At 37.7% G+C, this 26,127-nt stretch overlaps 1 protein-coding gene across 19 annotated transcripts in view; it reads left to right on the forward strand.

Moving 5' to 3' along the window:
- The window catches only part of WNK1 (WNK lysine deficient protein kinase 1), a 158,422-nt gene that overhangs the window by 40,071 nt on the left and 92,224 nt on the right, over positions 1-26,127 (forward strand). For all 19 annotated transcript variants that reach the window (XM_032159251.2, XM_058443353.1, XM_058443354.1 and 16 more), the window contains exon 2: positions 18,844-19,016. In XM_032159251.2, the coding sequence (XP_032015142.1) occupies positions 18,844-19,016 (173 nt within the window). The remainder of the gene's footprint in view (positions 1-18,843; positions 19,017-26,127) is intronic.

Genomic DNA, 26,127 nt, shown 5'->3' on the forward strand with positions numbered 1-26,127 from the left:
TGGGGTCATGGGAAATAATCCTTATTAGTTGCTGGATTTGATTTGCTTGTATTTTGGTAAGGATTTTTGTGTTTGTATTAATAAGGAATATTGTTCTTTTAAAATATTTATGTATTCATTTATTAGAGACAGTCTTGCTCTGTCATCTTGGCTGGGTGCAGAGGTGCAGTCATGGCTTACTGTAACCTCAAACTCCTGAGTTCAAGCAGTTCTTCCACCTCTGTCTCCCAAGCAGCTAAGACTATGGGTGCGTATCATCGTGCCTGGCTAATTTTTAAAAAAAATTTTGTGGAGATGTGGTCTTGCTGTGTTGCCCAAGCTGGTCTTGTTCTAACCTCAAGTGATCCTCCTGCCTTGGCCTCCTGAAGAGCTAGGATTACGGTCATGAGCTACCATGCCTGGCCAAGATACTGTTCTTTAGTTTTCTTGTGATTTCTCTATCTGATGTTGGTGTTAGGTTAATACTGGCCTCATAGAATTTCTCTTATATTTTTTGGAAGAATTTGTGAAGAATTGATGTCAATTATTTAAGTGTTTTATAGAACTCATCAGTGAAGTGATCTGAGCCTGGGCTTTTCATTGTGGAAAGTTTGTTAAATTACTAATTCAGTCTCCTTTCTTCTTATAGGTCTATTCAGATTTTCTGTTTTTGTTTTTGTTTTTTTCCTTGAGTCAGTTTCTGATAGGGTTTGGCTCTGTATCCCCCCACCCAAGTCTCACTTTGAATTGTAATAATCTCCACGTGTCAATGGCGGGGCCAGCTGGAGATAATTGAATCATGGGGGCCGTTTCCTCCATACTGTTCTCATGATAGTGAGTAAGTCTCACGAGATCTGATGGTTTGATAAGGGGAAACTGTTTTGCTTGGTTGGTTCTCATTCTCTGTCTGCCACCATTGATGTAAGACATGACTTGCTCCTCCTTGCTTTCCGCCATGATTCTGAGGCCTCCCCAGCCACATGGAAATGTGAGTACCGTTAAACCCAATCTTGGATATGTCTTTATCAGCAGCATGGAAACCGACTAATACAGTTTCTATAGTTCGTGTCTTTCTAGGAATTTCTTTCCGTTTTATCTATCTACTCTCTTGCTATACAGTTTCTTGAAGTTTGCCCATTATAATAGGCCATGTAAATGTAGTAGCTTTACTGATACTGTTGCTTACTGTTTTCTCTTTGTTCCTTTAAAGAAAAAAAATTTTATACATTAGGGGTCATTTAACGTTTCTCTTTTTATCCATTGGCTTAACAAGTATCTTCTTTTCTCCTTCTTTCTGAGACAGAGTCACACTCTGTCACCCAGGCCAGAGTGCACTGGTGCAAATCTCAGCTGACTGCAACCTCTGCCTCCCGGGTTCAAGTGACCTTCCCACCGCAGCCTCTCGAGTAGCCCTCCACCATGCCCAGCTAATTTTTGTATGCATTTGTAGAGACAGGGTTTCACCATGTTGTCCAGGCTGGTGTTGAATTCCTGAGCTCAAGTGATCTGCCCTTCCTGGCCTCCCAAAGTGTTGGGATTACAGACGTGAGCCGCCACTCCTGACCATGTATCTTATTTTTAATTTTTTTAGTGGTTGCTCTTGTGCTTATAGTATACATTTTAAATTAATCTACCTTCAAATAATATTCTACCCTTCAAGATTAGTATAAAGACCTTGTAACAGTGTATTCTTAATTCCTTTATTCCATCCGTCGTGCTACTTGTCATGTATTTTTCTGAAGTATAGGAACCAGAGAAATTATAAGGCAGAGGAGTAGGAAACACATACTTTCCTGTATTATGCAATAAGGAGCTTGATAATTGGAAAGGGAAAGGGAAATGAATATATGAGAAATTCAGAAAGAATATAATCAGAATTCTTAATCAAATTTGAAACCTCAGATGATCCACCTGCCTTGGCCTCCCAAAGTGCTGGGATTACAGGTGTGAGCCACTGCACCCAGCTGAAATCTCAAATTGAAGTTGAGTGATCAATTTGGGATAACTTAAATTTCTTTGTGGCTATAGACAGATCTATTTCAAGAAGTCTCCCTACCTAACCATTTTTCCTGCCCCTAAAAAACAAAACCAGAAAGTTCTGAGAATCATCCTAGACTTCTCTTCCTCCTTTACATCTTCATTTTCCATTTCTAATCAGCCACCTTGTCATCTTGATTCTCCCTCATCTGTACCAATATATCAACCAAGAATGATCTTCCTAAGTCTAATTACACTTCTCTGTTCCACACCAGTGCAAGCATGATCAATCTTATGAAGATGCAAATCTGATCACGCCTTTTTTTTTTTTTTTTTTTAGACAGAGTCTGGCTCTGTCCCCCAGGCTGGAGTGCAGTGGCACCATCTCGGCTCACTGCAAGCTCCGCCTCCCGGGTTCACGCCATTCTCCTGCCTCAGCCTCCTGAGTAGCTGGGACTACAGGCGCCCGCCACCACGCCCTGCTAATTTTTTTGTATTTTTGGTAGAGACAGGGTTTCACTATGTCGGCCAGGATGGTCTCGAACTCCTGACCTTGTGATCCGCCCACCTCGGCCTCCCAAAGTGCTAGGATTACAGGCTTGAGCCACCGCGCCCGGCCGATCACATCTTTTAAAATTTTCAGTGGTGCCCTATTCTCCACAGTATACATTTTAACCACCTTACTGTTATGTGAAGTTCTCAAGATTTTAGTGTTTATCCAATCTTCTCTCCTACCATCTCTTCTAAAATTATATAAACAATTCCCAGACTTTAAGTTACTATACACATGCTGATTTTCATTTCCACACGCACATTCTTCTTTTTGCATTCCTATTAGACTCATATTCATGAAAATAAATAAATGTTTCTTTAAAGAATCCGCTCAGAAATTAACCTCTTTTTTGTCTCCTTGTTGTACTTATACATTCTCATAATGATTATGTCATTCTTACTGTGATTACTGTGTTCTTTAAGGCTGTAGCTATTATTGTTGGATGGATATTGTGTTCAATAAAGATTGGCAGAATTTAGAGTTTAGTAACATTTTTATGATTACCTTCTATATAAGAGAAACATCAGATTAGTGGTTTTGAATCAGTATTGTAATGTAAAATTTCTTTATACTAATAAATTTAAGTTTTATAAAAAGATAGGTTTTGGGGGAACATTAGATTTTTAAATGATCATAATAATACAGCAGCAATCCTAATGATAGTATGCAAATTATCGGCGTTCAGTTGGTGTCAATTTCAACTTTAGGTATTCTACCTATGCCATACTTTTATTTATTATTGCATCAAATGCAGACAGTTTCTACTCTCTACTTTGTAAGATGACCATAATACTCTCACTCTCTTAAAATCACTATCTGGCCAGGCGGCGGTGGCTCACACCTGTAATCCCAGCACTTTGGGAGGCTGAGGCAGGTGGATCACTTGAGGTCAAGAGTTCGAGACGAGCCTGGCCAACACTGTGAAACCCCATCTCTATTAAAAATACAAAAAAATTAGCTGGGCATGGTGGTGGGCGCCTGTAATCTCAGCTACTCAGGAGGCTGAGACAGGATAATCGCTTGAACCTGGGAGGTGGAGGTTGCAGTGAGCCGAGATTGCACCACTGCACTCCAGCCTGGGCGACAGAGTGAGACTCTGTCTCAAAAAAAAAAAAAAAAAAAAAAAATCACTGTCCTCTATTCTATGTATTTTACATTGTGAAGATGAGTAATATTAATATCTGCCTTCTGTGTTTTAAAAATGTCTAAAAGTGAAAATCAAGTGTGTCTGGCTGACATTTCTCTAAGGTAACTAGTTATGGATATAGCTCCTTTTTGTACTTCCTTGTTCTGCTTCCTGTTTTTCCTGTCATTTCAAATTGGCTTAGTTTTTTTCTTATTGCATTTTCTTTTTTTTTTTTTTGAGACGGAGTCTGGCTCTGTCGCCCAGGCTGTAGTACGGTGGCCCTATCTCGGCTCACTGCAACCTCTGCCTCCCGGGTTCACGCCATTCTCCCGCCTCAGCCTCCCGAGTAGCTGGGACTACAGGCACCCGCCACCACGCCTGGCTAATTTTTTTATATTTTTTGGTAGACGGGGTTTCACCGTGTTAGCCAGGATGGTCTCGATCTCCTGACCTCATGATCCGCCCGCCTCGGCCTCCCAAAGTGCTGAGATTACAGGCGTGAGCCACCGCGCCCGGCCTTCTTATTGCATTTTCAAAGTTTTCATTTTCCCATCCAGTATATCAAGTCTTCTGCCTTCCTAGGGAATTCTTCAGACTTTTCTATCCCGCTAATCTGAACTTACTGCTTTCTGAGTATGCTGCACAACTGTCTTTTTTTTCCTTTAATTGTGTTCCTCTTTTTAATAAATTATTTAAAAATCTATGAATACATATTTAAGTGTCTTGCTAGTAAGAAAATATGCATGTATAATAAACTTTGCCTCCACATATGAAAATATTTTTCCTTTTTAAAAAAATCTGGTTTTGTTTAGGATTCTGTTTATTTCATTTTCCTCCTTGACACTCGTGGTATTTCTCCCTATCTCCTAGTTATTTTTTGGTTTTGGAAACTTCTCTTAATTTTTACTTTTTCTCTACCATCTATTGTATTGGATTGTTAAATAGACCCTTGTAAATATGTTTTTCTGTTTTGGGAAGTGTTCTAATTCTTGGATAATTTTCAGTCCTTCATTTTTCTCTATTCTCTTTTTTTGGGGGCATATATTTGTATGTTGGAATTCTTGTAACAACCTTCCCCCCATCCCCAACTGCCTGACATTTTAGGTTGACATTATTTTTGCAAGCTTTCATTGAATTTTTGTTTTGGTGAGCATGTCTTTTTTGAGACAGAGTCTTGCTCTGTTGCCCAGGCTGGAGTGCAGTGGCACAATTTCAGCTCACTGCATCCTCAGCCGCCTGGGCTCAAGCAATCCTCCCACCTCACCTCCTGAGTAGCTGAGACCTCAGGCGTGCACCACCATGTCTGTCTAATTTTTATATATATATATTTTTTGTAGTGATGGGGTTTTACCGTTTCCCAGGCTGGCCATGAACTCCTGAGCTCAATCAATCTGGCCGCCTTGGCCTCCCAAAGTGCTGGCATTACAGGCATGAGCCACCACACCCGGCCTGCATGTCTTTCATTCTAAGAGTTTCTTCTGATTTTCTCACCCCTAATCATTTTCTCTTCTTGCTTTATATTACAGTATTTTTATGCCTTCTCTAAAGTAAAAGATTTCTTTTAAAATTATAAAAGTAGATTGGGCAGGGTGGCTTACACCTTGTAATCTCAGCATTTTAGGAGGCTGAAACAGGAGGATTGCTTGAGACCAAGAATTCAGGGCCAACCTGGGCACATAGTGAGACCCTGCCATTACCAAAAGTTTTTATTTATTTATTTTTTTAGACAGAATCTCACTGTTGCCCAGGCTGGAGTGCAGTGGCACAATCTTGGCTTGTTGCAACCTCTGCCTCCCAGGTTCAAATGATTCTCCTGCCTTAGCTTCCCAAGTAGCTGGGATTACAGGTGCGTGCTACCACACCTGGCTAATTTTTGTATTTTTAGTAGAGACGGGGTTTCACCATGTTGGCCAGGCTGTTCTCAAACTCCTGACCTCAAGTGATCTACCTGCCTTGGCCTCCCAAAGTGCTGGGATTACACTGCGCTCGTCCTACAAAAATTTTTAAAGAAAATTAATTAGGCATGGTGGTGCGCACCCATAGTCCCAGCTACTCAGGAGGCTGAGATGGTAGGATCGCTTGAGCCTGGGAGGTTAAGGCTGCAGTGGTCTAGGACTGGACTACTGCACTCCAGTCTGGGCAACAGAGTAAGACCCTGTGTCAAAAAAAAAAAATTAAAACTGAATATTTATTTGGACTGAAAGAAGAAATGACAACAAATTATAAAGTTAAAAGAGGTCATATCAAAAAATCACAAAGTCCAGAAAAAAAATTTATTAAGTACCGGACACATCCTACTTTTACTTTTCCTTCATTTTTTGGGTTCATCTTCTTTGATCACCTTTTTATTTGGCAGTGAGTTTGTAATACTTTATGTATAGAAAATAAAAAGATCATATAGCTTTCCTCTGGCATTCAGGTTTTTTTGCTGTATGGGTGTCAATAATGTTTATTTTAATTGCCTGCTATAATTATTTTTTATTTTGGTAAAATATATAACTTAAAATTTACCATTTTAAAAAGTATATTCTATTTCCTGCATTTTTTGTTTCTCTGAGGCAATTTCCCTTTTTTGATGGGAAGAGTGTTTTATCTTTGTGAGTTCTCAAGTGTGATGATCTGTGGGCCTGCTGATATTTAAGAATGAGGCTTACCATGAGGCAAACTCTGTATTTAGAGTTTGTCTGTATTTAGAGCCCATAGTAAGCCTCATTACTTGTTAATGGTCAGACTTCATTCTCAGGTGAATGGTCAGGGAACCCCCAAAATAACAGATGGTAACTGGTTTTGTTCTGAGATGTTAATTTGCACTCTAATGGCCCTACTAGTTGTTTTGATATCTTTAGAGTAGAACCTTAATTTCCTGCCTACCCAAGGGTAAGCATTGGGTGGTCATTTTGCTGTGCGCACAGAAGGTAAGAGGCATTGATTAGTCAGTCCTACAGATTCTTCGTTTTTAAAAATCTCATGTCTCATTTCTGCTTTACTGGATCTCTCATTGTTTTTTGGAGGAAAGATATTGCTTCCTTTCTCAGGTACCCTCCAGCTATATTTTAGGCTGTTATTTCTTGGGCCAGAATTTCGCCATTTGTATCTGCTGATGGCTCCTCTCTCATCCTCTTTATTGTTTGCATTTAATATTTTATTTCTGTAACTTCCTTGAGTTATGTTAATGGAATCTGGAGGGAAAGTAGGTAACAGTAAAGTAAGCTGTTTATATGGTCATTCTGAATTGTAAGCCCCTACAGACTTCTTGAATGATATTAATGGATGTTGAATCACCTTTCAGTATGGAGGGACAAGCCTGTTCTTTGGTGTCCTGTGTATCGCTCTTTGGTTGTTTGCTTAGCAGCGTTGAAAATTGAGGAGGCAGAGGTGTATGTATATATTTGGTTCAGGATAGTATCTCACTAGCAACTCCCAATGTAACCTTTTTTTCTTTGTGTGTGTGTGTGTGTGTGTGTGTGTTGGGATCATTCTGCACCTCAACTCTGGCTTAAGGATCCTCCACCTCACCTACCCGGTAGTGGACTACACCATGTCCACCATCCTGACTTTTTTTTTTTTTTTTGAGAGACAAGGTCTTGCTCTGTTGCCCAGGCTGGTCTCGAACTCCTGGCCTCAAGTGGTCCTCCTGCCTTGGCCTCCCAAAGTGCTGGGATTATAAGCGTCAGCCATTGTGCCCAGCAAACCATTTCTATTTTCCCACTAAAATAATCATAAAATCAGGAATGAATGAAAGCTCCAATCATTACTACAAATGAAAATTGACAGATATAAAGACAGAACTCTGGGAGTAAGTGGTACTAATGATGAGGTAGATTGAATCAGAGAAATACTATATAAATTTCAATTTGCACAATGTGTATTTATTTTGTTTTTTGAATGATGATTACCAGGAGGAAAAATCCTTGTCTGTCCCCATTGTTTGTTCAAAAGTCAGACCTGGAGCCCCTGCTAACCAGAAAATTGAGCAGTCATCAACTTCCCCTCACAGTTTTTCTACATATAAGCATATTAGTAAAATTAGAGTGATGGGGAAGAGGGCTGTGGAAATGGGAAACTGATAATGTACATGTAGTATACTTGGGCATTATTATCCAAAATATGGTACATATACTTCTAGAAATAGTAGATATTTTAGGTTGTACGTGAATGAACGTTTTAAAGCCCCAAAATTTCTTTGAAATAACTAACAGCAATACTAGTTAGTTACGAGGATGCTAAAATAGGTAGTAAGTACCTGTTTTATGATGTTAAAACTATCAAGTAAATATTATAGCTGGTTATTAGTTTTGGCAAAACATTGTGAAAGTAGTAGACAAATGACAGAAACTTGAGAAACATTTCCTCTAGATAAAAGCTTGCTAGAAACTGGCAATAGTACTGCTTTTTACACATATCACATTTGTAAATATGAGAAGGGAGTTTGACTTCCACTTGTGTGTCAGACAGTGGGGTCATAAACAGTAGGTTTGGAGGATCTATCCTTGTTCAATATAGAAGTTCTATTATGATTGATATGGAAATGACTTTGACTTATTGTTGAAGCCCTGATGCTAAACAAATCCTGATTTCATTTGAATCTTTTTTTCCCTCTAGAAGTAAAAAAAGACAATTAAAAAAAAATCCTTAATTTTCAGTTTCTTCTTTGAATAACAAAGTTTGGAAGTGTAGGGGGTTGGAACTGATCTCTTGTCACAAAGTTTAAAGGTTAAGACTGGGGAATTATATTTGTTTCTAAATGAAAATGTTATGATTATACATAAACTGAAACTACGGTGTGAAGATGGGCAGTAAATGAGATAGATATTTTTGAAGCAGCAACTGATTTTCTTTTTGTCAGACTCTGCAGCCAGCCTGAGGCCATAAATAAATGTAGTCAGAACTAGTTTCATAAAGTTAGATGGATATGTTCAATAAATAAGAGCCATTTTTCATAGTATTCATATTTTGAACATGATGAACAAGGTTTAGTCAAAAAATATGTGCATATTCTTATGACTCAGGGATATCACACAAAAAAAGAAAAAGAATAGAATTGAAAAAATTAATGTATGTATTCTTTTTTCCCTGGATTGATAAGCAGCTTCTAAAAGTATGCTAATTCAAAGGTTAGTTTTATGTATTGTAAACTGTAGTTAGATAAATAATGGTTACTTTGAAAATCCACAGTAAATGCTGCTGATTTGACAAGGAAATGTGTTTATTTAGTTACACTCTAAGGATGGCCTTCTCTGTTGGGGTACAAAATTAGTTCATTTTTAAAGATCATAAACAAAATAGCAGGATTGAGCAATATAAGTACAGAAATAACATTTATATAAAAATCAAAGTACAAAACAGTATAGTATATCATTCATGAATAAGTAATGTGTTGTAAAACTATAAAAATATACAATAGTGTGATAAATACCATATTCCAGGTAGTGGCTCTGGGGATGTGGAGAGAAGAATAGTGGTATTATTTCACAGAAAATAATCTAAAAGAAATATGGCAGCTGGGTACAGTGGCTCACGAGCCTGTAATCCCAGCACTTTGGGAGGCCGAGGTGGGTGGATCACCTGAGATAGGAGTTCGAGACCAGCCTGGCCAACATAGTGAAACCCTGTCTACTCCCAGCTACTCAGGAGACTGAGGCAGGAGAATCGCTTGAACCCAGGGAGCAGATGTTGCAGTGAGCCGAGATTGTGCCACTGCACTCCAGCCTGCGTGACAGAGTGAGACTCCGTCTCAAAAAATAAAAATAATAAATATGGCAAAACATAAAGAAGTGACAAATATCAGAGGGACATATATATATATTCCACATTTCTGTATGCTTGAAAACGTTTATGTAAATTTTTCTAATGTATACAGTGACTTTTTAAAAGTAATATGCTAAAACCAATCGAGTGAAATGACAGTTGGATTAAATTATAACAATATTAATGCAGACAACTCTATTTTCTAGTTGCACTTATCAAGAGGTTAGTATTGAATTATTTACTTGCTTTGCAAATAAGAAAATGTAAAATTTTAAGCTTTTATTTAAAGACCTAAGATGACCAATAGACACTTTTTCTCATGTACATCAAGTCCTTACCAAGTATAAGAAGTAGAACAGTATCTGTATCTCCGAAGCTCTCAGTGTACTTCTCCCTAATAACATCTCCCTGCCTCCCCTGTCCTGAATTTTACATTTCATTTTATAGTCTTAAGTGACAAGGGCAAGGTTTGTCAAAATCAAGTAATGTTCAGCCTTTTTGGCAGTGAAATACACATAACATAACTTTACCATTTTAACCATTTACAAGTAACTTAGAAGTATACAATTTTGTGGTATTAAGCACATTCACAATGTTGTGCAATTACTGTCATCCATATCTAGAACGTTTTCAGCATCCCAAACTGAAACTTTTTTTTTGGAGACAGAGTCTTGCTCTGTCACCCCGGCTGGAGTGCAATGGTGCGATCTTGGCTCACTGCAACCTATGCGTTCCGGATTCAAGCGATTCTCCTGCCTCACCCTCCCGAGTAGCTGGGATTACAGGCTCCCGCTGCCACGCCCAGCTAATTTTTGTATTTTTAGTAGAGGCAGGGTTTCACCATGTTGACCATGCTGGTCTCAAACTCCTTACCTCGGGTGACCCACCTGCCTTGGCCTCCCAAAGAGTTGGGATTACAGGCATGAGCCACTGTGCCCTGCCCCAAACCGAAACTCTTATCTCTTAAAAACTGAGTCCCCATTGTCCCCTTTCCCTGGTCCCTGGTAACCTTTTTTCTACTTTCTGTCTCTATGAATTTGCATATTCTAGATGTACCTCACGTAAGTAGACTCAGACATTATTTATCCTTTTGTGTCTGGCTTATTTTACCTAGCGTAATGTTCTCAAGGTTCATCGGAGTTGTACCATGTGTCAAAATTTCATTCCTTTTTAATATTAAATAATATTCCTTTATATGTGTATATTTTGTTTTCTGTTCATTTGTTGATGGACACTTGGGTTATTGTACCCTTTGACTATTGTAAAAAATGCTGCTGTTAACATTGGTGTTCATGTATCTGTTGGAGTGCCTGCTTTCAGTTTCTCGGGGCATATATTTAGAAGTGAAGTTGCTGAATTATATGGTAATTCTGTGTTCAACTTTTTGAGGAACTATCATGCTCTTTTCCACATTATCTATACCATTTTACAATCACAGCAGTGCACGAGGATTTCAGTTTGTCCGCATCGTTGCCAACACTTTTTTGTTTCCCTACTGGCCCTATTTTTTTGGGGGGGGGGGGCGGGTAATAGCCATCCTGATTGGTGTGAAGTGGTATCTTACTGCTAGACATGTTTTAAAGGAAAAAAGGATAGTTCTTTAGTGTGACTTAAATTGTTAAAACATTGTATGTGTAAATGGAAAAAATACATATACACTCCTTGTGACTTACGATCTAACACAGCAATAACAGCAAAACCAATTTTTAATTTAAGTGCTAATTAAAACCTACTAAAATTAATGTTTTTGACAGTGTAAATCAAATTGTGGCTGTCTTCCTTTATAAATAACTTAGTCTTATGTGAGAGTATCTATTTCAGTTACAAATTATAACTGCAGAAACTTTAACTGGTAAAAGAATTCAGAGTATATAGTTAGGGAAGTTTGCTGACATTAGGACGTGCCAAACTACCTGTAGTCAAAATTAATTAACAAAATTAATGATTAATGTGTCAAACATAAATTGTCATTTAGGTTATTATTTGGTTGCTAATCTGATTCGAAATGCAAATTGCCTAATGAAGCCTTGTGGTCACCTACATGAGCCACAATATACATATATTTATTTTTAATTAATTGTCTAAGTTAGAACCCAAAATTCTTTTTTCTGAAATTTAAAGAAGAAAAAAAAAATTCTTTTTTGCCACCTCTGATAATGTCGATAGTCCAAAATTAAGAAAATGCTAACTTCTCCTGATGACTTCTTCAGCCTATTTCAGCCTGTGAAACATATTCAGGAATACTTATGGGAGAATAAATCAATGTGAATGGAGTAGCTGCCATAAAAATAATGTTCTTAATTTGTGTAATTATTTTCAGTTTTCAAAGCACACTTACAATATGTTGAATCCTCAAAATAATTCTTAGCTATTCAGGAAAGATGGTGTTTTCATTTTACAAGCAAGAAAACTAAAACTCATGGCAGTTACTTTAGAAATAGGAAAAGAAGAAATAAGCATGGCATGTGAGAATAACAAGAGTCCTTATCTGTAGTGGGTTGTTTTTGGAAAGTATTGAGAAATAAGCTGGATCCAAGTGACTTTGGAATTTGGATTTGATGTAATAGAGTATTTTCCAAACTTACTGGTCATAAGAAATCCCTTCCTTGGAGACTGGGGCCAGGGTCCTAGAATCCTTTCTTAACAAGTGCCCCTGAGGATTCTTATACTTAAGCAAAATTGGTTAATTATGCATTTACTATTTTTGAGCAAGGAGCTTGGTGTCATGAAAATAGTGTCTGGGGGAATATCTTTATCTAAAGGGTAGGTTGAAGGGTAAAGAGAGTCATCAGGCAATGTTTATTTCGATATGAGGTAGTTGTGGCTTTTATTAGTTTACGACCATGGAAATGAGATATGGGGAATCATGGAATTATAGAGATTGCCTGGGAAGACAAAGGGAAATAGGGAATGAGTGATTTGTGGAGAGACTTTATAGGCTTGGACATATATTGAGTCTTTTGCTCATAAAATGTCCAGTAGATATTTGGAAATCTAATTTGAATTCCAGAATTAGTAAAACATTACACTTAAGTCAGACCTTGCCAGGCATAAAGATATTGTATATTGTTATGTACATTCTCAATATCGTATATTCTCAATATAAAACTCAGTTGCAGGTTGCATTTGTTGTAGAAATTCTGCTTTCAGGTTTTGTTTTTCCTGACTCTTCAAATCTTCTCGCTGGGCTTCTGGGCTAGATCTCCCTGTAAATTTGAAATAATTATTCCTTATTCCCCAAGTAAGTATGGAAAAGAGGGACAGAAAGGTTAAGATTGAGCTGATAAGGAGAAGATCCTTGTGGGGGGGGGTGTGGGGAGGGGGTGGGAAGGTAGTACACAGTATTTAAAGTTAACAAGAGCTGGGTGTGGTGGTTAATGCCTGTAATCCCAGCACTTTGGGAGGCCAAGGCAGAGAATCACTTGAGGCCAGGAATTCTAGACCAGCCTGGGCAACAGAGTGAGACCCTGTCTCAATGTTTTTTTTTCCCTGAAATTAATGAGTCCTCCCTCTTTTGCTTTTATTTCTTTAAGTGAAAGCCACATCAGGCACACTGAAAACCTAACTCTTTGTTTTTATATACTGGGCTTATTTTTTTTCTTGATTTCTTTCCTGAACAAAATGAAACAATTCTTTGAGATGCTTGTCTTTGTGATGTGCACAACCACTTTTGCTTTCCTGTGGTGGCAGATTCTTACAGGATAACCCACTAAGTTTCAGTGCTAATAACTCCATTTGAGCTTTTCAGTTCTGTTTTGTTGGTTTCCCCTTTGGCAAACCCTCATTACCCTATTCAAAAAACTTTGGGAACTGTTTCTTCCCCATTTGCTGCAGAGTAACATTTGTCTCTGAAGTGTAAGATTTCCTTCCAGTAGGGAGCAATAATTTTTCTATTTTTATTCTCATTCACATTTATCTTTCCTTTTTCTCCCCGTCTCAGCCTTCTTGCTTTCTTCAGGAAGATCTCCTGCAAGACCTCACCTATAGTAGTTTGAGTTTAACCCTGTTAGTTAGCTACTTTCACATTCAAATCAATTTAATGTACTTTAATAAAAAACTTTAAAAATTTATGTGAATGACTAGGTATGGTTCTAAGTTTTGCTATGCAATAGATACTGTAAGTCACTTAGTGAAAGTAGTTTGCCTTTTTTTTTCTTTTTTCTTTTGGAGATGGGGTTTTGCTATGTTGTAGGCTGGTCTCAAGCTCCTGGCCTCAAGCAGTTCTTCTGCCCCAGCCTCCCAAAGTACTGGGATTATAGGTGTGAGCCGCCATGCCCAGCCCTAGTTTGCCATTTTTCCTTTTATTTATTAATGTATTTTTATTTATTGCCTTTTTCCACATGTTCTAAGCCATTTTCTAATAGAACGAAACATGTTTTTTTTCTTTTTATGGTTCAGCTATTATATATATCTGCTACCTTTAGCATTAACCTAAAGCTTCCTGTATATGCCAAGTCCCAGGTATTTTAGAATCCCATGTGGCTTTTGTGCCCTCCAAAGAGGAGTGGAGAGAACCTCTTAGACCCCAACTTTTACATACTCTTGGCCCAGATTTGGGGATTAAGTGAAGGGTGCCTAATGAATAGAACCTATACATTCGTATACATCTGGCTTGAGAAAACTATATCTCTTTTTTTTTTTTTTTTTTTTTTGAGATGGAGTTACGCTCTTGTTGCCTAGGCTGGAGTGCAATGGCGAGATCTCGACTTACTGCAATCTCTGCTTCCCAGGTTCAAGCGATGCTCTGGCCTCAGCCTCCCGAGTACCTCGGATTACAGGCGCCTGCCATGCCCGGCTAATTTTTGTATTTTTAGTAGAAATGGGGTTTCACCATCTTGGCCAGTCTGGTCTCGAACTCCTGACCTCAGGTAATCTGCCTGCCTCGGCCTCCCAAAGTGCTGGGATTACAGGCGTGAGCCACCGCACCTGGCCTCCTATCTCTCTTATAAGTAGACTTTTCTTCTTGCTTCTTTGAAACAGAAACTTTCTGTAAATAAATAAAGTGTATAAAGGTGAGCCATATTGGGAAGAAGGGGCTGATAAAGGAGTTAGAACAACGCGGTAACCAGATTTTTTTTTCTTCTTTTTTTGGTGTTTCTGAAACTGGTACTATTTCAGAATGATAGGTAAAAGTCTCCATGGAGAAGCAGGGTATGTGATGCCATGTTTACCTGCCCCTCCCCCCCCATAATTATCATATCTTTTCACCTACTGAGGAAAGTTGGGCTCACATAGACTCTCTTCTTTATGGGATAGACCCCGAGTTTCATCTCTAAGAGTACCAGACTGGAAGGTCATAAAGAAATCTGCAGTAGGAATTTAATCTGTAGATTTGGCCACATAAAATGCAGGTGTAATTTTTATATTATACTTCAAAACATCTTGAAAGCCATGTTAGTCTTTTTGCTATCTTTAACAGTTAAGAATTTTTGCATGAGAATTATTATTTTGTTTCTAGTAGTAGTTTTTCCAACCTTTCCCAGGCCTTCAGTCTCTAATTCTGAAGTTTTTAAGAAGAGTTAGTTACCTACAGTTAATACTTCTGTCATCTTTGAATTGCTGTTATACCATATAGGCCTATGAGAGAGAGTTGCCAGACTTAAATAATTATTTATATGCTTAATTTCTTTTAACATACAGAATAATTCTTTAAAAAATTTTTTTCTCTGTAAACTGTAACTGAAACCCATGCTGCCCTGGAAAGCAATGTTACAAACTGCTGTACCCTCTGCCTGAAGACAAGTTTTTATTTCTTTATCATAATACCCAACAACAATTAGTATCACTTTAAAAGATGAAATAGAGGCCGGGCACAGTGGCTCACATCTGTAATTCTAGCACTTTGGGTGGCTGAGGTGGGCAGATCACAAGATCAGGAGTCCCAGACCAGCCTGACCAACATGGCGAAACACTGTCTCTACTAATAATACAAAAATTAGCCAGGTGTGGTGGCACACGCCCGTAATCCCAGCTATTCAGGAGGCTGAGGCAGAATTGCCTGAACCCGGGAGGCGGAGGTTGCAGTGAGCCGAGATTGCGTCACTGCACTCCAGCCTGTGCAACAGAGCAAGACTCCGTCTCAAAAAAAAAAGATGAAATAGATGCCCATGTCTTTGCTAAGTCAGTGTGGTGCAGAAAATGATAAGGAGGGAGTATTCCAATATTGGCCTAAAATATTTTAATCAAGAATTCCAGACACTTTTCTCCACCCATATTTTGATATGTAGGCTTATCATATGTGGTCTTAATTTAGTAGTAAAATTTTGAATATTGCATATATATAATACTAGAGAAATTTAAATGTTAATAAGACTTGAGAACCAGATAATTTTGGGGATACGGTTGTTAGCTATAAAGTAAAAATTTCAAGTTTAATGAATGAAAACCAGTCTCACTGCTTCATTAGCACAATTGGTTTGGAAGGTTTGCTTCTGGGCAAATAAAATGAACAATAGCAAAGGATGGGATTGCTACTTTAAAAATACTAAAATATGAGGGTAAAGAGATGTCTGTCAGAGGATGTTTAAAATGAAATAGCTTCTTAAAAGCAAGGGATGGAAGATGTGCAAATGGTTATGAGGTCATTGTACTAAACATTAGCATTGTGCTTCTCACTCCAGAAGAAATTACATCAGTGGATAATCTACTGAGCACTGTAATTTGGGTAGTACTGAGATGAACAATTGTTTTAGTTGTTGCCTGACCCCCACCCCACCCCCAGTAGCTTGGAACTGTGCATGTTATGAAGAGGTCATGTGACACTGATCCTTGGTTTTGCTCATTTATCCTGTCAAAACAACTTAACGTAGATGGAAAGAAATGAACGAAATGAATAGAATGGGTTAGCTATATCAGCCTTAGTTTATATTGAAGGTAATGAATGCTGCAATTGGGATAGTATAGTATATTAAGGCCCAGGAATATCCAGCTCCATAATGGTGAAGAGAAGGTTCTAAAAAGCAACAGTGGCTAATCCATTCTAAGTCTCACTTGACGTTTTAATGCTACCTTTTGATATGGTCTTTTAAAATTTTATCATTGTATTCATGATAATTTGACAGTTGGTAATATTTAAACAATATATGGTTCCTCTTATTTTACCTTCAGCTGTAATTTAGTATAAAGTTCCTATTTCTTTTCAATAATTATTATATAATAACAAACATGGATCTTCTGAGAGGAAAATTATTTTAGAAGTTTTGCAAAATATTTAGGGTTTGTTGTCAATGAAACATGAGCTTTGAACCAAATCTTCATTTGTCTCTTAGTTCTGTTTTTCATGTGAATTTGAGGGAGATAATAAAATTTTGTGAGTCAGTTCATCTCACAACATTTTTCTGAGAATTAAATGAAGTAAAGCAGCCAACTAGTAAATAGCAAATACTTGGCAAAAATTATTTTTAAAACCCCAGGTGTTCCTTCTGATCTGTGTCTTACGTTAGTTTTGATCTACTTTATTATTGTCTTAAAGTCTTTTGGGTGCTAAAATAATGTACTTCTCTAAGATATTTTATGAAATGTTCCTAGATTTAAAAAAAAACCAAGATTTAGTTATAGATGGAACAAGTAGACAAATTATTGAAAGAAGCCCCAAATTATTTGTTTAGGTTTCCTGTATTTCCTGCTTTGTTGATGATAATCTGTTGTCATGCAACTGTATTTCTAACTTCAAACATTAAGCAGGGGTTCTCAGATCCCTTAAAATAAATAATACTTTTCAGAAAGGATAAAAACACTTAGATATATAAAGTAGCCTGTATTTATAATATAGATGTCTTCTGGGCAAATTAGAGATAAAATAATCTAAATATTTGTATGGAATTTTTAGATTGCCATTCAGTGTATTCTCAAGGAAAATTAAATACCGATTTTTGATGGCAAAGAAGTCCCACCTGTTTTTTTCCCTCTATGCTTTGCTATAAATAAGTAGTTGGCAGCTTTTTTACAATAAGCTTTTACAAACCATTTTTAAAAATCAAAAGCTATGACCTTTGTGATCATTCTGTATGGGTTGTATTGGACTTAACTGAGACTCAGAGGCCCAATTTCAATTCTCATTTTTCTTTTAAGTCACAGGAATTTTTTATCCTTGGGGAAATGCTAACTGCTTATTAAGGACACACACACACACTTTTAAAGGGGTATTGAGGGGAAAAGACATTTATGGAATTCATTCAACAAATGGCTGTTAAAGAAGTCACTATGCTAGGTTGTCAGGTGCTAAAGATAGAACACAAAAAGGTATTTTGTCACTGCCTTTTTGTAACAAAGCCTCTGAGGGCTTATTCTATGGGGGATAAGAGTCAATATAATGTTGCCTGTGATTAAGTGTTATGTAAGAGGCATGTACATAGTATCCATTGGTTTTGATGCTATTGGGCATAGTAGAAACAGGAGTAGTAACTTGGTTTCCTTTTATTACATTCCTCATTGGGTACTTTTGGTGACAGAGTGAGAACCTTAAAGTTCAATTAATAATTGATGTAATAAGAGAAAAATGAATGAACAAGAAGGTAGATCAGAAAACATTGCCCAGAAAGTAGCATACAGAAGGAAATGGAAAATGAGAGAGAAATTTAAGGATATTACGGATAAAATAAAGTTATACACATACTCACACACATTTAAAAATTGTTTAAAAAGAAAAGAGTTGGAAGGGGAGAAAAAGAGAATGAGAGGAGACAGTGTTTAGAGAGATAATAACTGAGAATTTTCCTGACTTGAAGACAAATACTTGAGTATTTAAGTTACTGCTTAAAAGAAAAAAAAAAAAAATTAGGCTTCATGCATTGGCTCACACCTGTAATCCCAGGCTTTGGGATGCCAAAGTAGGAGGATCACCAGAAGTTCAAGACCAGCCAGTGCATCATAGCAAGACCTCATCTCTACAAAAAATTAAAAAATTAGCTGGGCAAGGTGGCACATGCCTGTAGTCCTAGCTACTCTGGAGGCTGAGGTGGAAGGATCCCTTGAGCCCAGGATTTGGGGCTGCAGTGAGCTATGATAGCACCACTGCATTCCAGCCTTGGTCACAGAGTGAGCTCCTGTCTTTTAAACAGACAAACAAAAATAAGAACAATGTTTTGGTTAAAGATAGATTGATTTTAATCAAGGCAAAGATAGAACTGGAATTTATATTTAGGTCTTTCTGCCTCCAAAGCCTGTGTTCATTTCGTGACATTAAATTGCATGTCTAGCAATTGATAACTTATGTTGGATGTGGAAAGTTAACTGCACCTTACAAAAATGAGACTATATCTGAGTTACACATTAACAGTAAAGATACTACAGTGATCTCAAGCATAAATTTATATAATCCAAATCTATCATTTATAACTTCAGCATTTGCATTTTTTAAACACCATCGATCATGATTTAGTAATGTTTAAGTATCTAAGATTAACTGTCTGATTTGGTGTTTTATCATTTTAAACCACATTCTGTTGGTTTTTGATTTTAGGATCGAAAATTAACAAAGTCTGAGAGGCAGAGATTTAAAGAAGAAGCTGAAATGTTAAAAGGTCTTCAGCATCCCAATATTGTTAGATTTTATGATTCCTGGGAATCCACAGTAAAAGGAAAGAAGTGCATTGTTTTGGTGACTGAACTTATGACGTCTGGAACACTTAAAACGTAAGTTCATCAATATTACAAAAGCTGACCAAGAAGTATGAGAGAATTTGATTTTTTAAATTTCAGGTCTACCAGTTTTACTTTTGTTGTCCAGCCTACTAAGAAGGGAACAATCCTTCCAACTGTTACTGTATTAGCATATTTCCTTGCCCACAAAGTCCTCTGGTATATAAAGTGATTTGATAATTATTTATTGGTAAGTATTGAAATGAGAAGTTATGGCCGAGCGTGGTGGCTCACGCCTGTAATCCCAGCACTTGGGGAGGCTGGGGCAGGCGGATCACCTGAGGTCAGGAGTTCGAGACCAGCCTGGCCAACATGGTGAAACCCCGTCTCTACTAAAAATACAAAAATTAGCCAGGCATGGTGGCATGCACCTGTAATCCCAGCTACTCGGGAGGCTGAGGCAGGAGAATCGCTTGAACCCAGGAGGCGGAGGTTTCACTGAGCCGAGATCACCCCACTGCACTCCAGCGTAGGTGACAGAGTGAGACTCTGTCTCAAAAAAAATTGAGTGGCTAAGGGATCAGAAATCAAATGTCAAGGTAGCCCTCTAGTGGTTAAAATGAGATTAAGGTTTATTGAGAAACTACCTATTTTTTTCATTTGTATTGTGCTTTGCTATATCCCTGCAACTTTTATATCAGATGCAGATTATATTGTGACAGTTATCACTTAAAAAATACTTGTAGTTCCATTTCCCATAACATCAGAAGTTAATCCCCAAATAGCTAGTTCTGTCATTCCTTTCACGGAAATAGGTTTAATGCAGAAATTTCCCATTACTTATTGTAAAGAGCTTTTGGTAAGAGTTGGAGTATGCTTTTGTAATCCCAGGTTTCTTAGAGCAGCAGTCCCCAACCTTTTTGGCATCAGGGATTGGTTTCATGGAAGACAGTTTTTCCATGAACTGGTGCAGGGGGTGGGGCTGGGGAAGTTTGGAATGATTCAAGCACATTACATTTATTGTGCACTTTATTTCTATTATTATTACATTAAAATATATAATGAAATAGTTATACAACTCACCATAATGTAGAATCAGTGGGAGCCCTGAGCTTGTTTTCCTGCAACTAAACTGTCCCATCTCGGGGTGATAGGAGACAAGGCAGATCATCAGGCATTAGATTCTCACAAAGAACGCTCAACCTAGATCCCTTGCATGCACAGTTCACAGTAGGGTTCATGGTCCTATGAGAAATCTAATGCTGCTGACAGGAGCCAGAGCTCAAGTGGTAATGCGAGCAATGAGGGAGCGGCTGTAAATACAGATGAAGCTTTGCTTGCTCGCCTGCCACTCACCTCCTGCTGTGTGGCCAGGTTCCTAAAAGGCCATGGACTGGTATCAATCTGTGGTCCAGTGACTGGGGACCCCTGGTGTCTTAGAGGATCTATTTTTACTCAGAGAAGAATCTGTTGTAAGTTACCTTGTATAAATTTTTTATTTGGTGCAATTGGATATTTTTAAATTGTCACTGTGGCATATATTCTTTATTAATTGTTAAAGTTAATACTGCTGAGCTGATTAATTCCAGATCATTGGAATACAGTGTTACAGCACCTGGATATAGTCACTTGCATGTGTTCTGAAATGCTCATGGTTAACATGTTGAAACATCAGCAGATCATTTCTGTCCTGCAAATTCTAATTTCTTTATCCAACTTCCACTCTTGTTTATGGCAATACCTTTATCCTAGTTAGACAGGCTTCTTGATACTCTCTTTTCTTCCACTAGAATGTGCTAACTAGCACTATATACCTAGCACTATGAACAAGTGCTAGATACCACATTCTAGTGGAAGTATCTAATACTGAATGATAAGTATTTGAATGAAGGAGAATTATGTGGTAATAATTATGTGTACATCTTGAGATTCTTTCCACTGGTTTGGATACTTACTTGGTTGTCAACAGTTTGTCTGGCATGCCTAAGATTACTCTAAAATACAATGGTTTACTTGTTTTGAAAACTATATTGAGGAGCTTTGGGTAACATAGTGGGGTAAGCCCCTGTGGAATGGCTGTCCCACACCAACAAACTGCAGTGTGGAATGTAATAAAAGTTTTTCCAATACATATCTAAGCTTTAAGGAAAGAAAGGTTAACCTCCAGATAGTAAGCAGAGATAATTCAAAGCCAAAACAGGAACTTATACTCTGGTATTTTAGACCATGTATTGGTTGAGGAGTTGATGCTAGTTTTAATGTCCATGCAAGGACAGAAAGCCTTAGAACTAGGTAGAGCGGGGAGCTAGAACTTAGCCTGTGCCAAAAAACTGAACTATCCATGAAAAGAGAGACCTCAGTGCCTTAGCCACTGAAAGCTGCAAAGAGTTTTACCTGTGTGCAGAGGACTGTGGATCAGAGGGGAGACCTGTGAAAAAACAGAAATTCCCATCAAATGCTACCAGTGTTCTTAATTATTCTGTAAGCTAATCTTTTCTTTTTCTTTTTTTGGAGACAGGGTCTCACTCTGTTGCCCAGGACAGAGTACAACGGCACAATCATAGCTCACTGCAGCCTCAAACTCCTGGGCTCAGGAAATCCTTCCACCTCAGCCTCCCCACTACCTGGAACTATAGTTGCTCACCACCATACCTGTCTAATTAAAAAACAATTTTTTTTTTAGTAGAGACAGTGTCTATTTTGTTGCCCAGGCTGCTCTCAAACTCCTGAGCTCATCCCGATTTGGCCTCATCCAGATTTGACCTCCCAAACTGCTGGGACTACAAGCATGAGCCACGGTGCCCAGCCTGTTTGGTATTCTTCCATCTCATATGTAGATGGCGCTATAACATAACTTTATACCATCTACTTGATACAGGAATCCCAAACCAAAGAACATACATCATAATTGCTCAGGAACGGAAAGAAAACACCCGGGGACATTTTCACAGTTCCTTGGTCACAGTGTCCAGAGGCAAAACAGTTTCCAAAGAAGATGACCTCACAATTAAATTACAAATCACACCAATGAAAGTGAATAGACACAACCAGAAAATAGCACTGCAACAATTAAAGATACTATGGACAAGTCTGAAAGTGGTTACAAACAATTATTTACATAATGATGTCAGTAAAGATATATGTAAGTGTATATGAAGTGTATAAAGAGAAAAGAAGGAATTGAAGGAATAAGACACCAAAGAAAGACAGGCATAATTTAAAAGCTTCTGAAGAACTTCTAGAAATAAGAACATTAAAATTCAAACATAAATGATCTAACGGTTAAACAACAGACTAAATTGAATTGACAGGAATATTAACTAAGAAGAAAGGAGCAACAGAATGCACAAAAAAGACAGAAAATATTTAAAGAGGATGACATAGTAGTGAGAAGACCCAGTTAGATTTAATTATCTAAAAGAGGTTTCCCTGTAGTCCTAGCTACTCTGGAGGCTGAGGCAGAGAATCACTTGAGCCCAGGAGGTGGAGGTTGCAATGAGCCGAGATCGTGCCTCTGCACTCCAGCCTGGGTGACAGAGCGAGACTCCATCTCAAAAATAAAAATGAAAAAGTACAGAGTGAGAAAAAGAAAAATTTCAGAATTTAAGAATTCTGATTGAGAATGTATACAGATTCCTAAGCAAGTAGATTGAAAACATTCATATTCATTTCTGGAAGAATGGATAACTAGGACCATTGGCAGCATTTGGAGAGGCAAATTGGGAAGGAATGGGAATTAATTCCAAAATGCATGCTTTTTGGACCTTTTGAGTTTCTACCTTTGTTCTCTATGTATATTTACATTGAAGCAAATAAAACACCCATAGCTGAAAAATAAGATGGGAATGTATAAGTTAGAAAATTTGGATTAAGGCCAGGCGTGGTAATTCACACCTGTAATCCCAGCACTTTGAGAGGCCGAGGCGGGTGGATCACCTGAGGTCAGGATCACCTGAGGTCAGTTCGAAACCAGCCTGTCCAACATGGTGAAACCCCATCTCTACTAAAAATACAAAAAATTAGCTGGGCATGATGGCGGGCGCCTGTAATCCTAGCTACGGGAGGCTGAGGCAAGAGAATCGCTTGACCCCGGAAGTGGAGGTTGCAGTGAGCCGAGATTGTGCCACTGCAGTCTAGCCTGGGTGACAGAGTGAGACTCCGTCTCAAAAAAAGAAAAAGAAAAAAAATTTGGATTAAAAGTTGAAATAAATTTAGACTTCTTTTTTAAAATAGACATGAAATTCAAATATCATACAATTAACCATTTTAGAAAGTACAATTCAGTGGCACTTAGTACATTCACAATGTTTTGTAAGTACCACGTCTATCAAGTTACTAAACATTTTCATCACCTCAAAAGAACACTCTGTGCCCATTAAGCAGTTACTCCGCATTTCCCTTCCTCCAGCCAGGCAGCGTATTTTTTCTTTAATTGCACATTATCTAAGTTCTTTTTCTTTTTACATTTAAAAAGAAATTTTCAGTTTCTGAGCTTCAGAGGCTTATGCCAACAGGAGGGTTTATTAAGTAGAAAGAGCGCTAGACTTGGAGTAGAAGTTGTGACTGCTCCCAGCGCTGCCTCTGACCAACCGTGATTTTGGGCAAATAGCTAACCTTATTTGGGCCTCAGTTCCCCATGTGTATGTAAAACAAGCGGTTGGACTGCCTGATCTGTGGGACCATCCATTCGTGGATGGGATTTTTTTATTGTAAAAAACATAAAATTTACCATCTTAACCATTTTTAAGTGTACAGTTCAGTAGTGTTAATACATACACATTTCTGTGCAATTTCTAGAATGCTTTTCATCTCACAAACTCTATGCCCGTGGAACAATTTCCCATTTCTCCCAACCCTCAGCTCCTGACAACTACCAACCTTTTACCATCTCTATGGATTTATCTAATCAGGATATGTCCTATAAATAGACTTAAAGTATGTTATGGATCCTTGTGTTTGGCATCTTTCACTTAGCATAGTGTTTTCAAGGATCATTGTGATTGCATGCATCTGTACTTCATCCGCTTTTATGACTGAATAACATTCCATTGCATGGAAATATCACAGTTTGTTTATTCATCCATTGATGAACATTTGGGCTGTATCCACCTTTTGGCTATTGTGAGTACTGCTGCTATAAATATTTGTGCACAAGTATTTTTTTGAGTACCTGTTTTCATTTCTTTTGGCTGTATACTAGGAATGGAATTGCTGAGTCATGTGGAAATCTTTGTTTAACTTTTTGAGGAGGCATCCTACTGGGAGTGACGTCGTACCTCATTATGGGTTAGATTTGCATTTCCCTAATGATTAATAATGTGGAACATCTTTTCATATGCTTATTGGCTATTTGTATATCTTTGGAGAAATGTTTATTCAAGTTCTTTGCTCATTTTTTATTGGCTTGCTTGGTTTTTTGTTGATTTATAAGAGTTCTTTATGTATTTTAGAAACTAGACCCTTGTCCAGATCCATGATATGCAGATATTTTCTCCCATAGGTTGCCTTTTTTGCTCCTTGATAATCTTCTATGATGTACAGATTGAGTATAGTATCTCTTATCCAAAATGCTTGGGTCCAGAAGTGTTTTGGGCTTTAAATTTTTTCAGGTATTGGAACTTTGAATTATACTTACCAGTTAAGCCTCCTAAATCTGAACTCCAAAATGTTCAAATGAGCATTTTTGTTGTGTGTCATGTTGGTGCTCAAAAAGTTTCTGATTTTTGATTGGAGCATTTTGGGTCTTGGATTTTCTGATTGGGATGCTCAAGCCTGTGACAAGTTTTAAATTTTGATAAAATCCAATGTGTCTGTTTTGTCTTTTGATGGTTGGGCTTTTGGTGTCATGTAAGAGTCCATTGTTATAAATAACCAAGGGCTTACAGATGTATCCGTAAGTTTTCTTCTAAGAGTTCTATCAATTTAACTCTTCTATTTAGGTTATTGTTCCATTTTTAAGTTAACTTTTGTATATGCCGTGAGGTAGGGTCTGATTTCATTCTTTTGCATGTTGATGTCCAGTTATCCCAGCATCATTTGTTGAAGAGACTTTTACCCATTGAATGGTCTTGGTACCCTTCTCAAAAATTATTTAATCATATGTATAGGTTTATTTCTGGACTCTCAGTTCTATTTCATTGGCCTACATGTCTGTTCTTATACCAGTACCACACTGCTCTGATTACTGTAGTAATTTTTGTAAATTTTGAAAATTGGAAGTGACTTCTCCAGTTTTGTTCTTCTTTTTCACTATTGTTTTTGACAGTTGGGGTCTTCTCGAAATTCCATGTGAATTTGAGGATTAGATTTCCATTTCTACAAGAAAGGCTGTTGGAATTTTGACAGAGATTGTGTTGAATCTGTAGATCACTTTGGTATCACCATCTTTAACTATATTGTCTGCTAATCCATGAACACAGGGTGTCTGTCCATTTATTTATGTCTTTTTAAATTTCTTTCAGCAATGTTTTGTAGTTTCATTATACAAGTCTTTCACATCCTTGGTTAAATTTATTCCTAGATCCTTTATATGCTATTGCAAATGAAATTCTTTTCTTAATTTGCTTTTCAGATTGTTAATTGCTGGTATATATAAATACAACTGATTTTTGTGTGTCAGTCTTGTACTTTTTCATCTTTGCTGAATTCTTGTATTAGCTCGTCTGTGTGTGTGTTCATTCTTTGGAGTTTTTTTTTTTTTTTTTTTTTTTTTTTTTTTTTTTAAAGATGGGGTTTCACTCTGTCACCAAGGCTGGAGTGCAGTGGTGCAGTCATAGCTCACTATGGACTTGAACTCTAGGCTTAAAGGATCCTCCCACCTCAGCCTCCTGAGTAGCTGGGACTCCAGGTGTGTACCACCATGCCTGGCTAATTTTTAAATTTTTCATAAAGACAGGGTCTCAATATATTGCTTATGCTGGTCACAAATTCCTGTCCTCAAGTGATCTCCCTTGCCTCTGGCTCTCAAAGTGCTGAGATTACAGGTGTGTGCCACCACACCTAGCCATTCTTTGGGATTTTTATATATTGGATCAAGTCATATGTGAATAGATAGTTCTTTCAGATTTGAATGCCTTTATTTCTTTTTCTTTTCTTACTGTTCTGGCTAGAACTTGAATTATGATTAGCATTGATTATCCTTGTCATATTACTGATTTTAAGGAGA

The sequence above is a fragment of the Hylobates moloch genome, unplaced genomic scaffold, assembly GCF_009828535.3.
Source record: "Hylobates moloch isolate HMO894 unplaced genomic scaffold, HMol_V3 SCAFFOLD_8, whole genome shotgun sequence".
In the NCBI taxonomy this organism is placed as follows: domain Eukaryota; kingdom Metazoa; phylum Chordata; class Mammalia; order Primates; family Hylobatidae; genus Hylobates; species Hylobates moloch.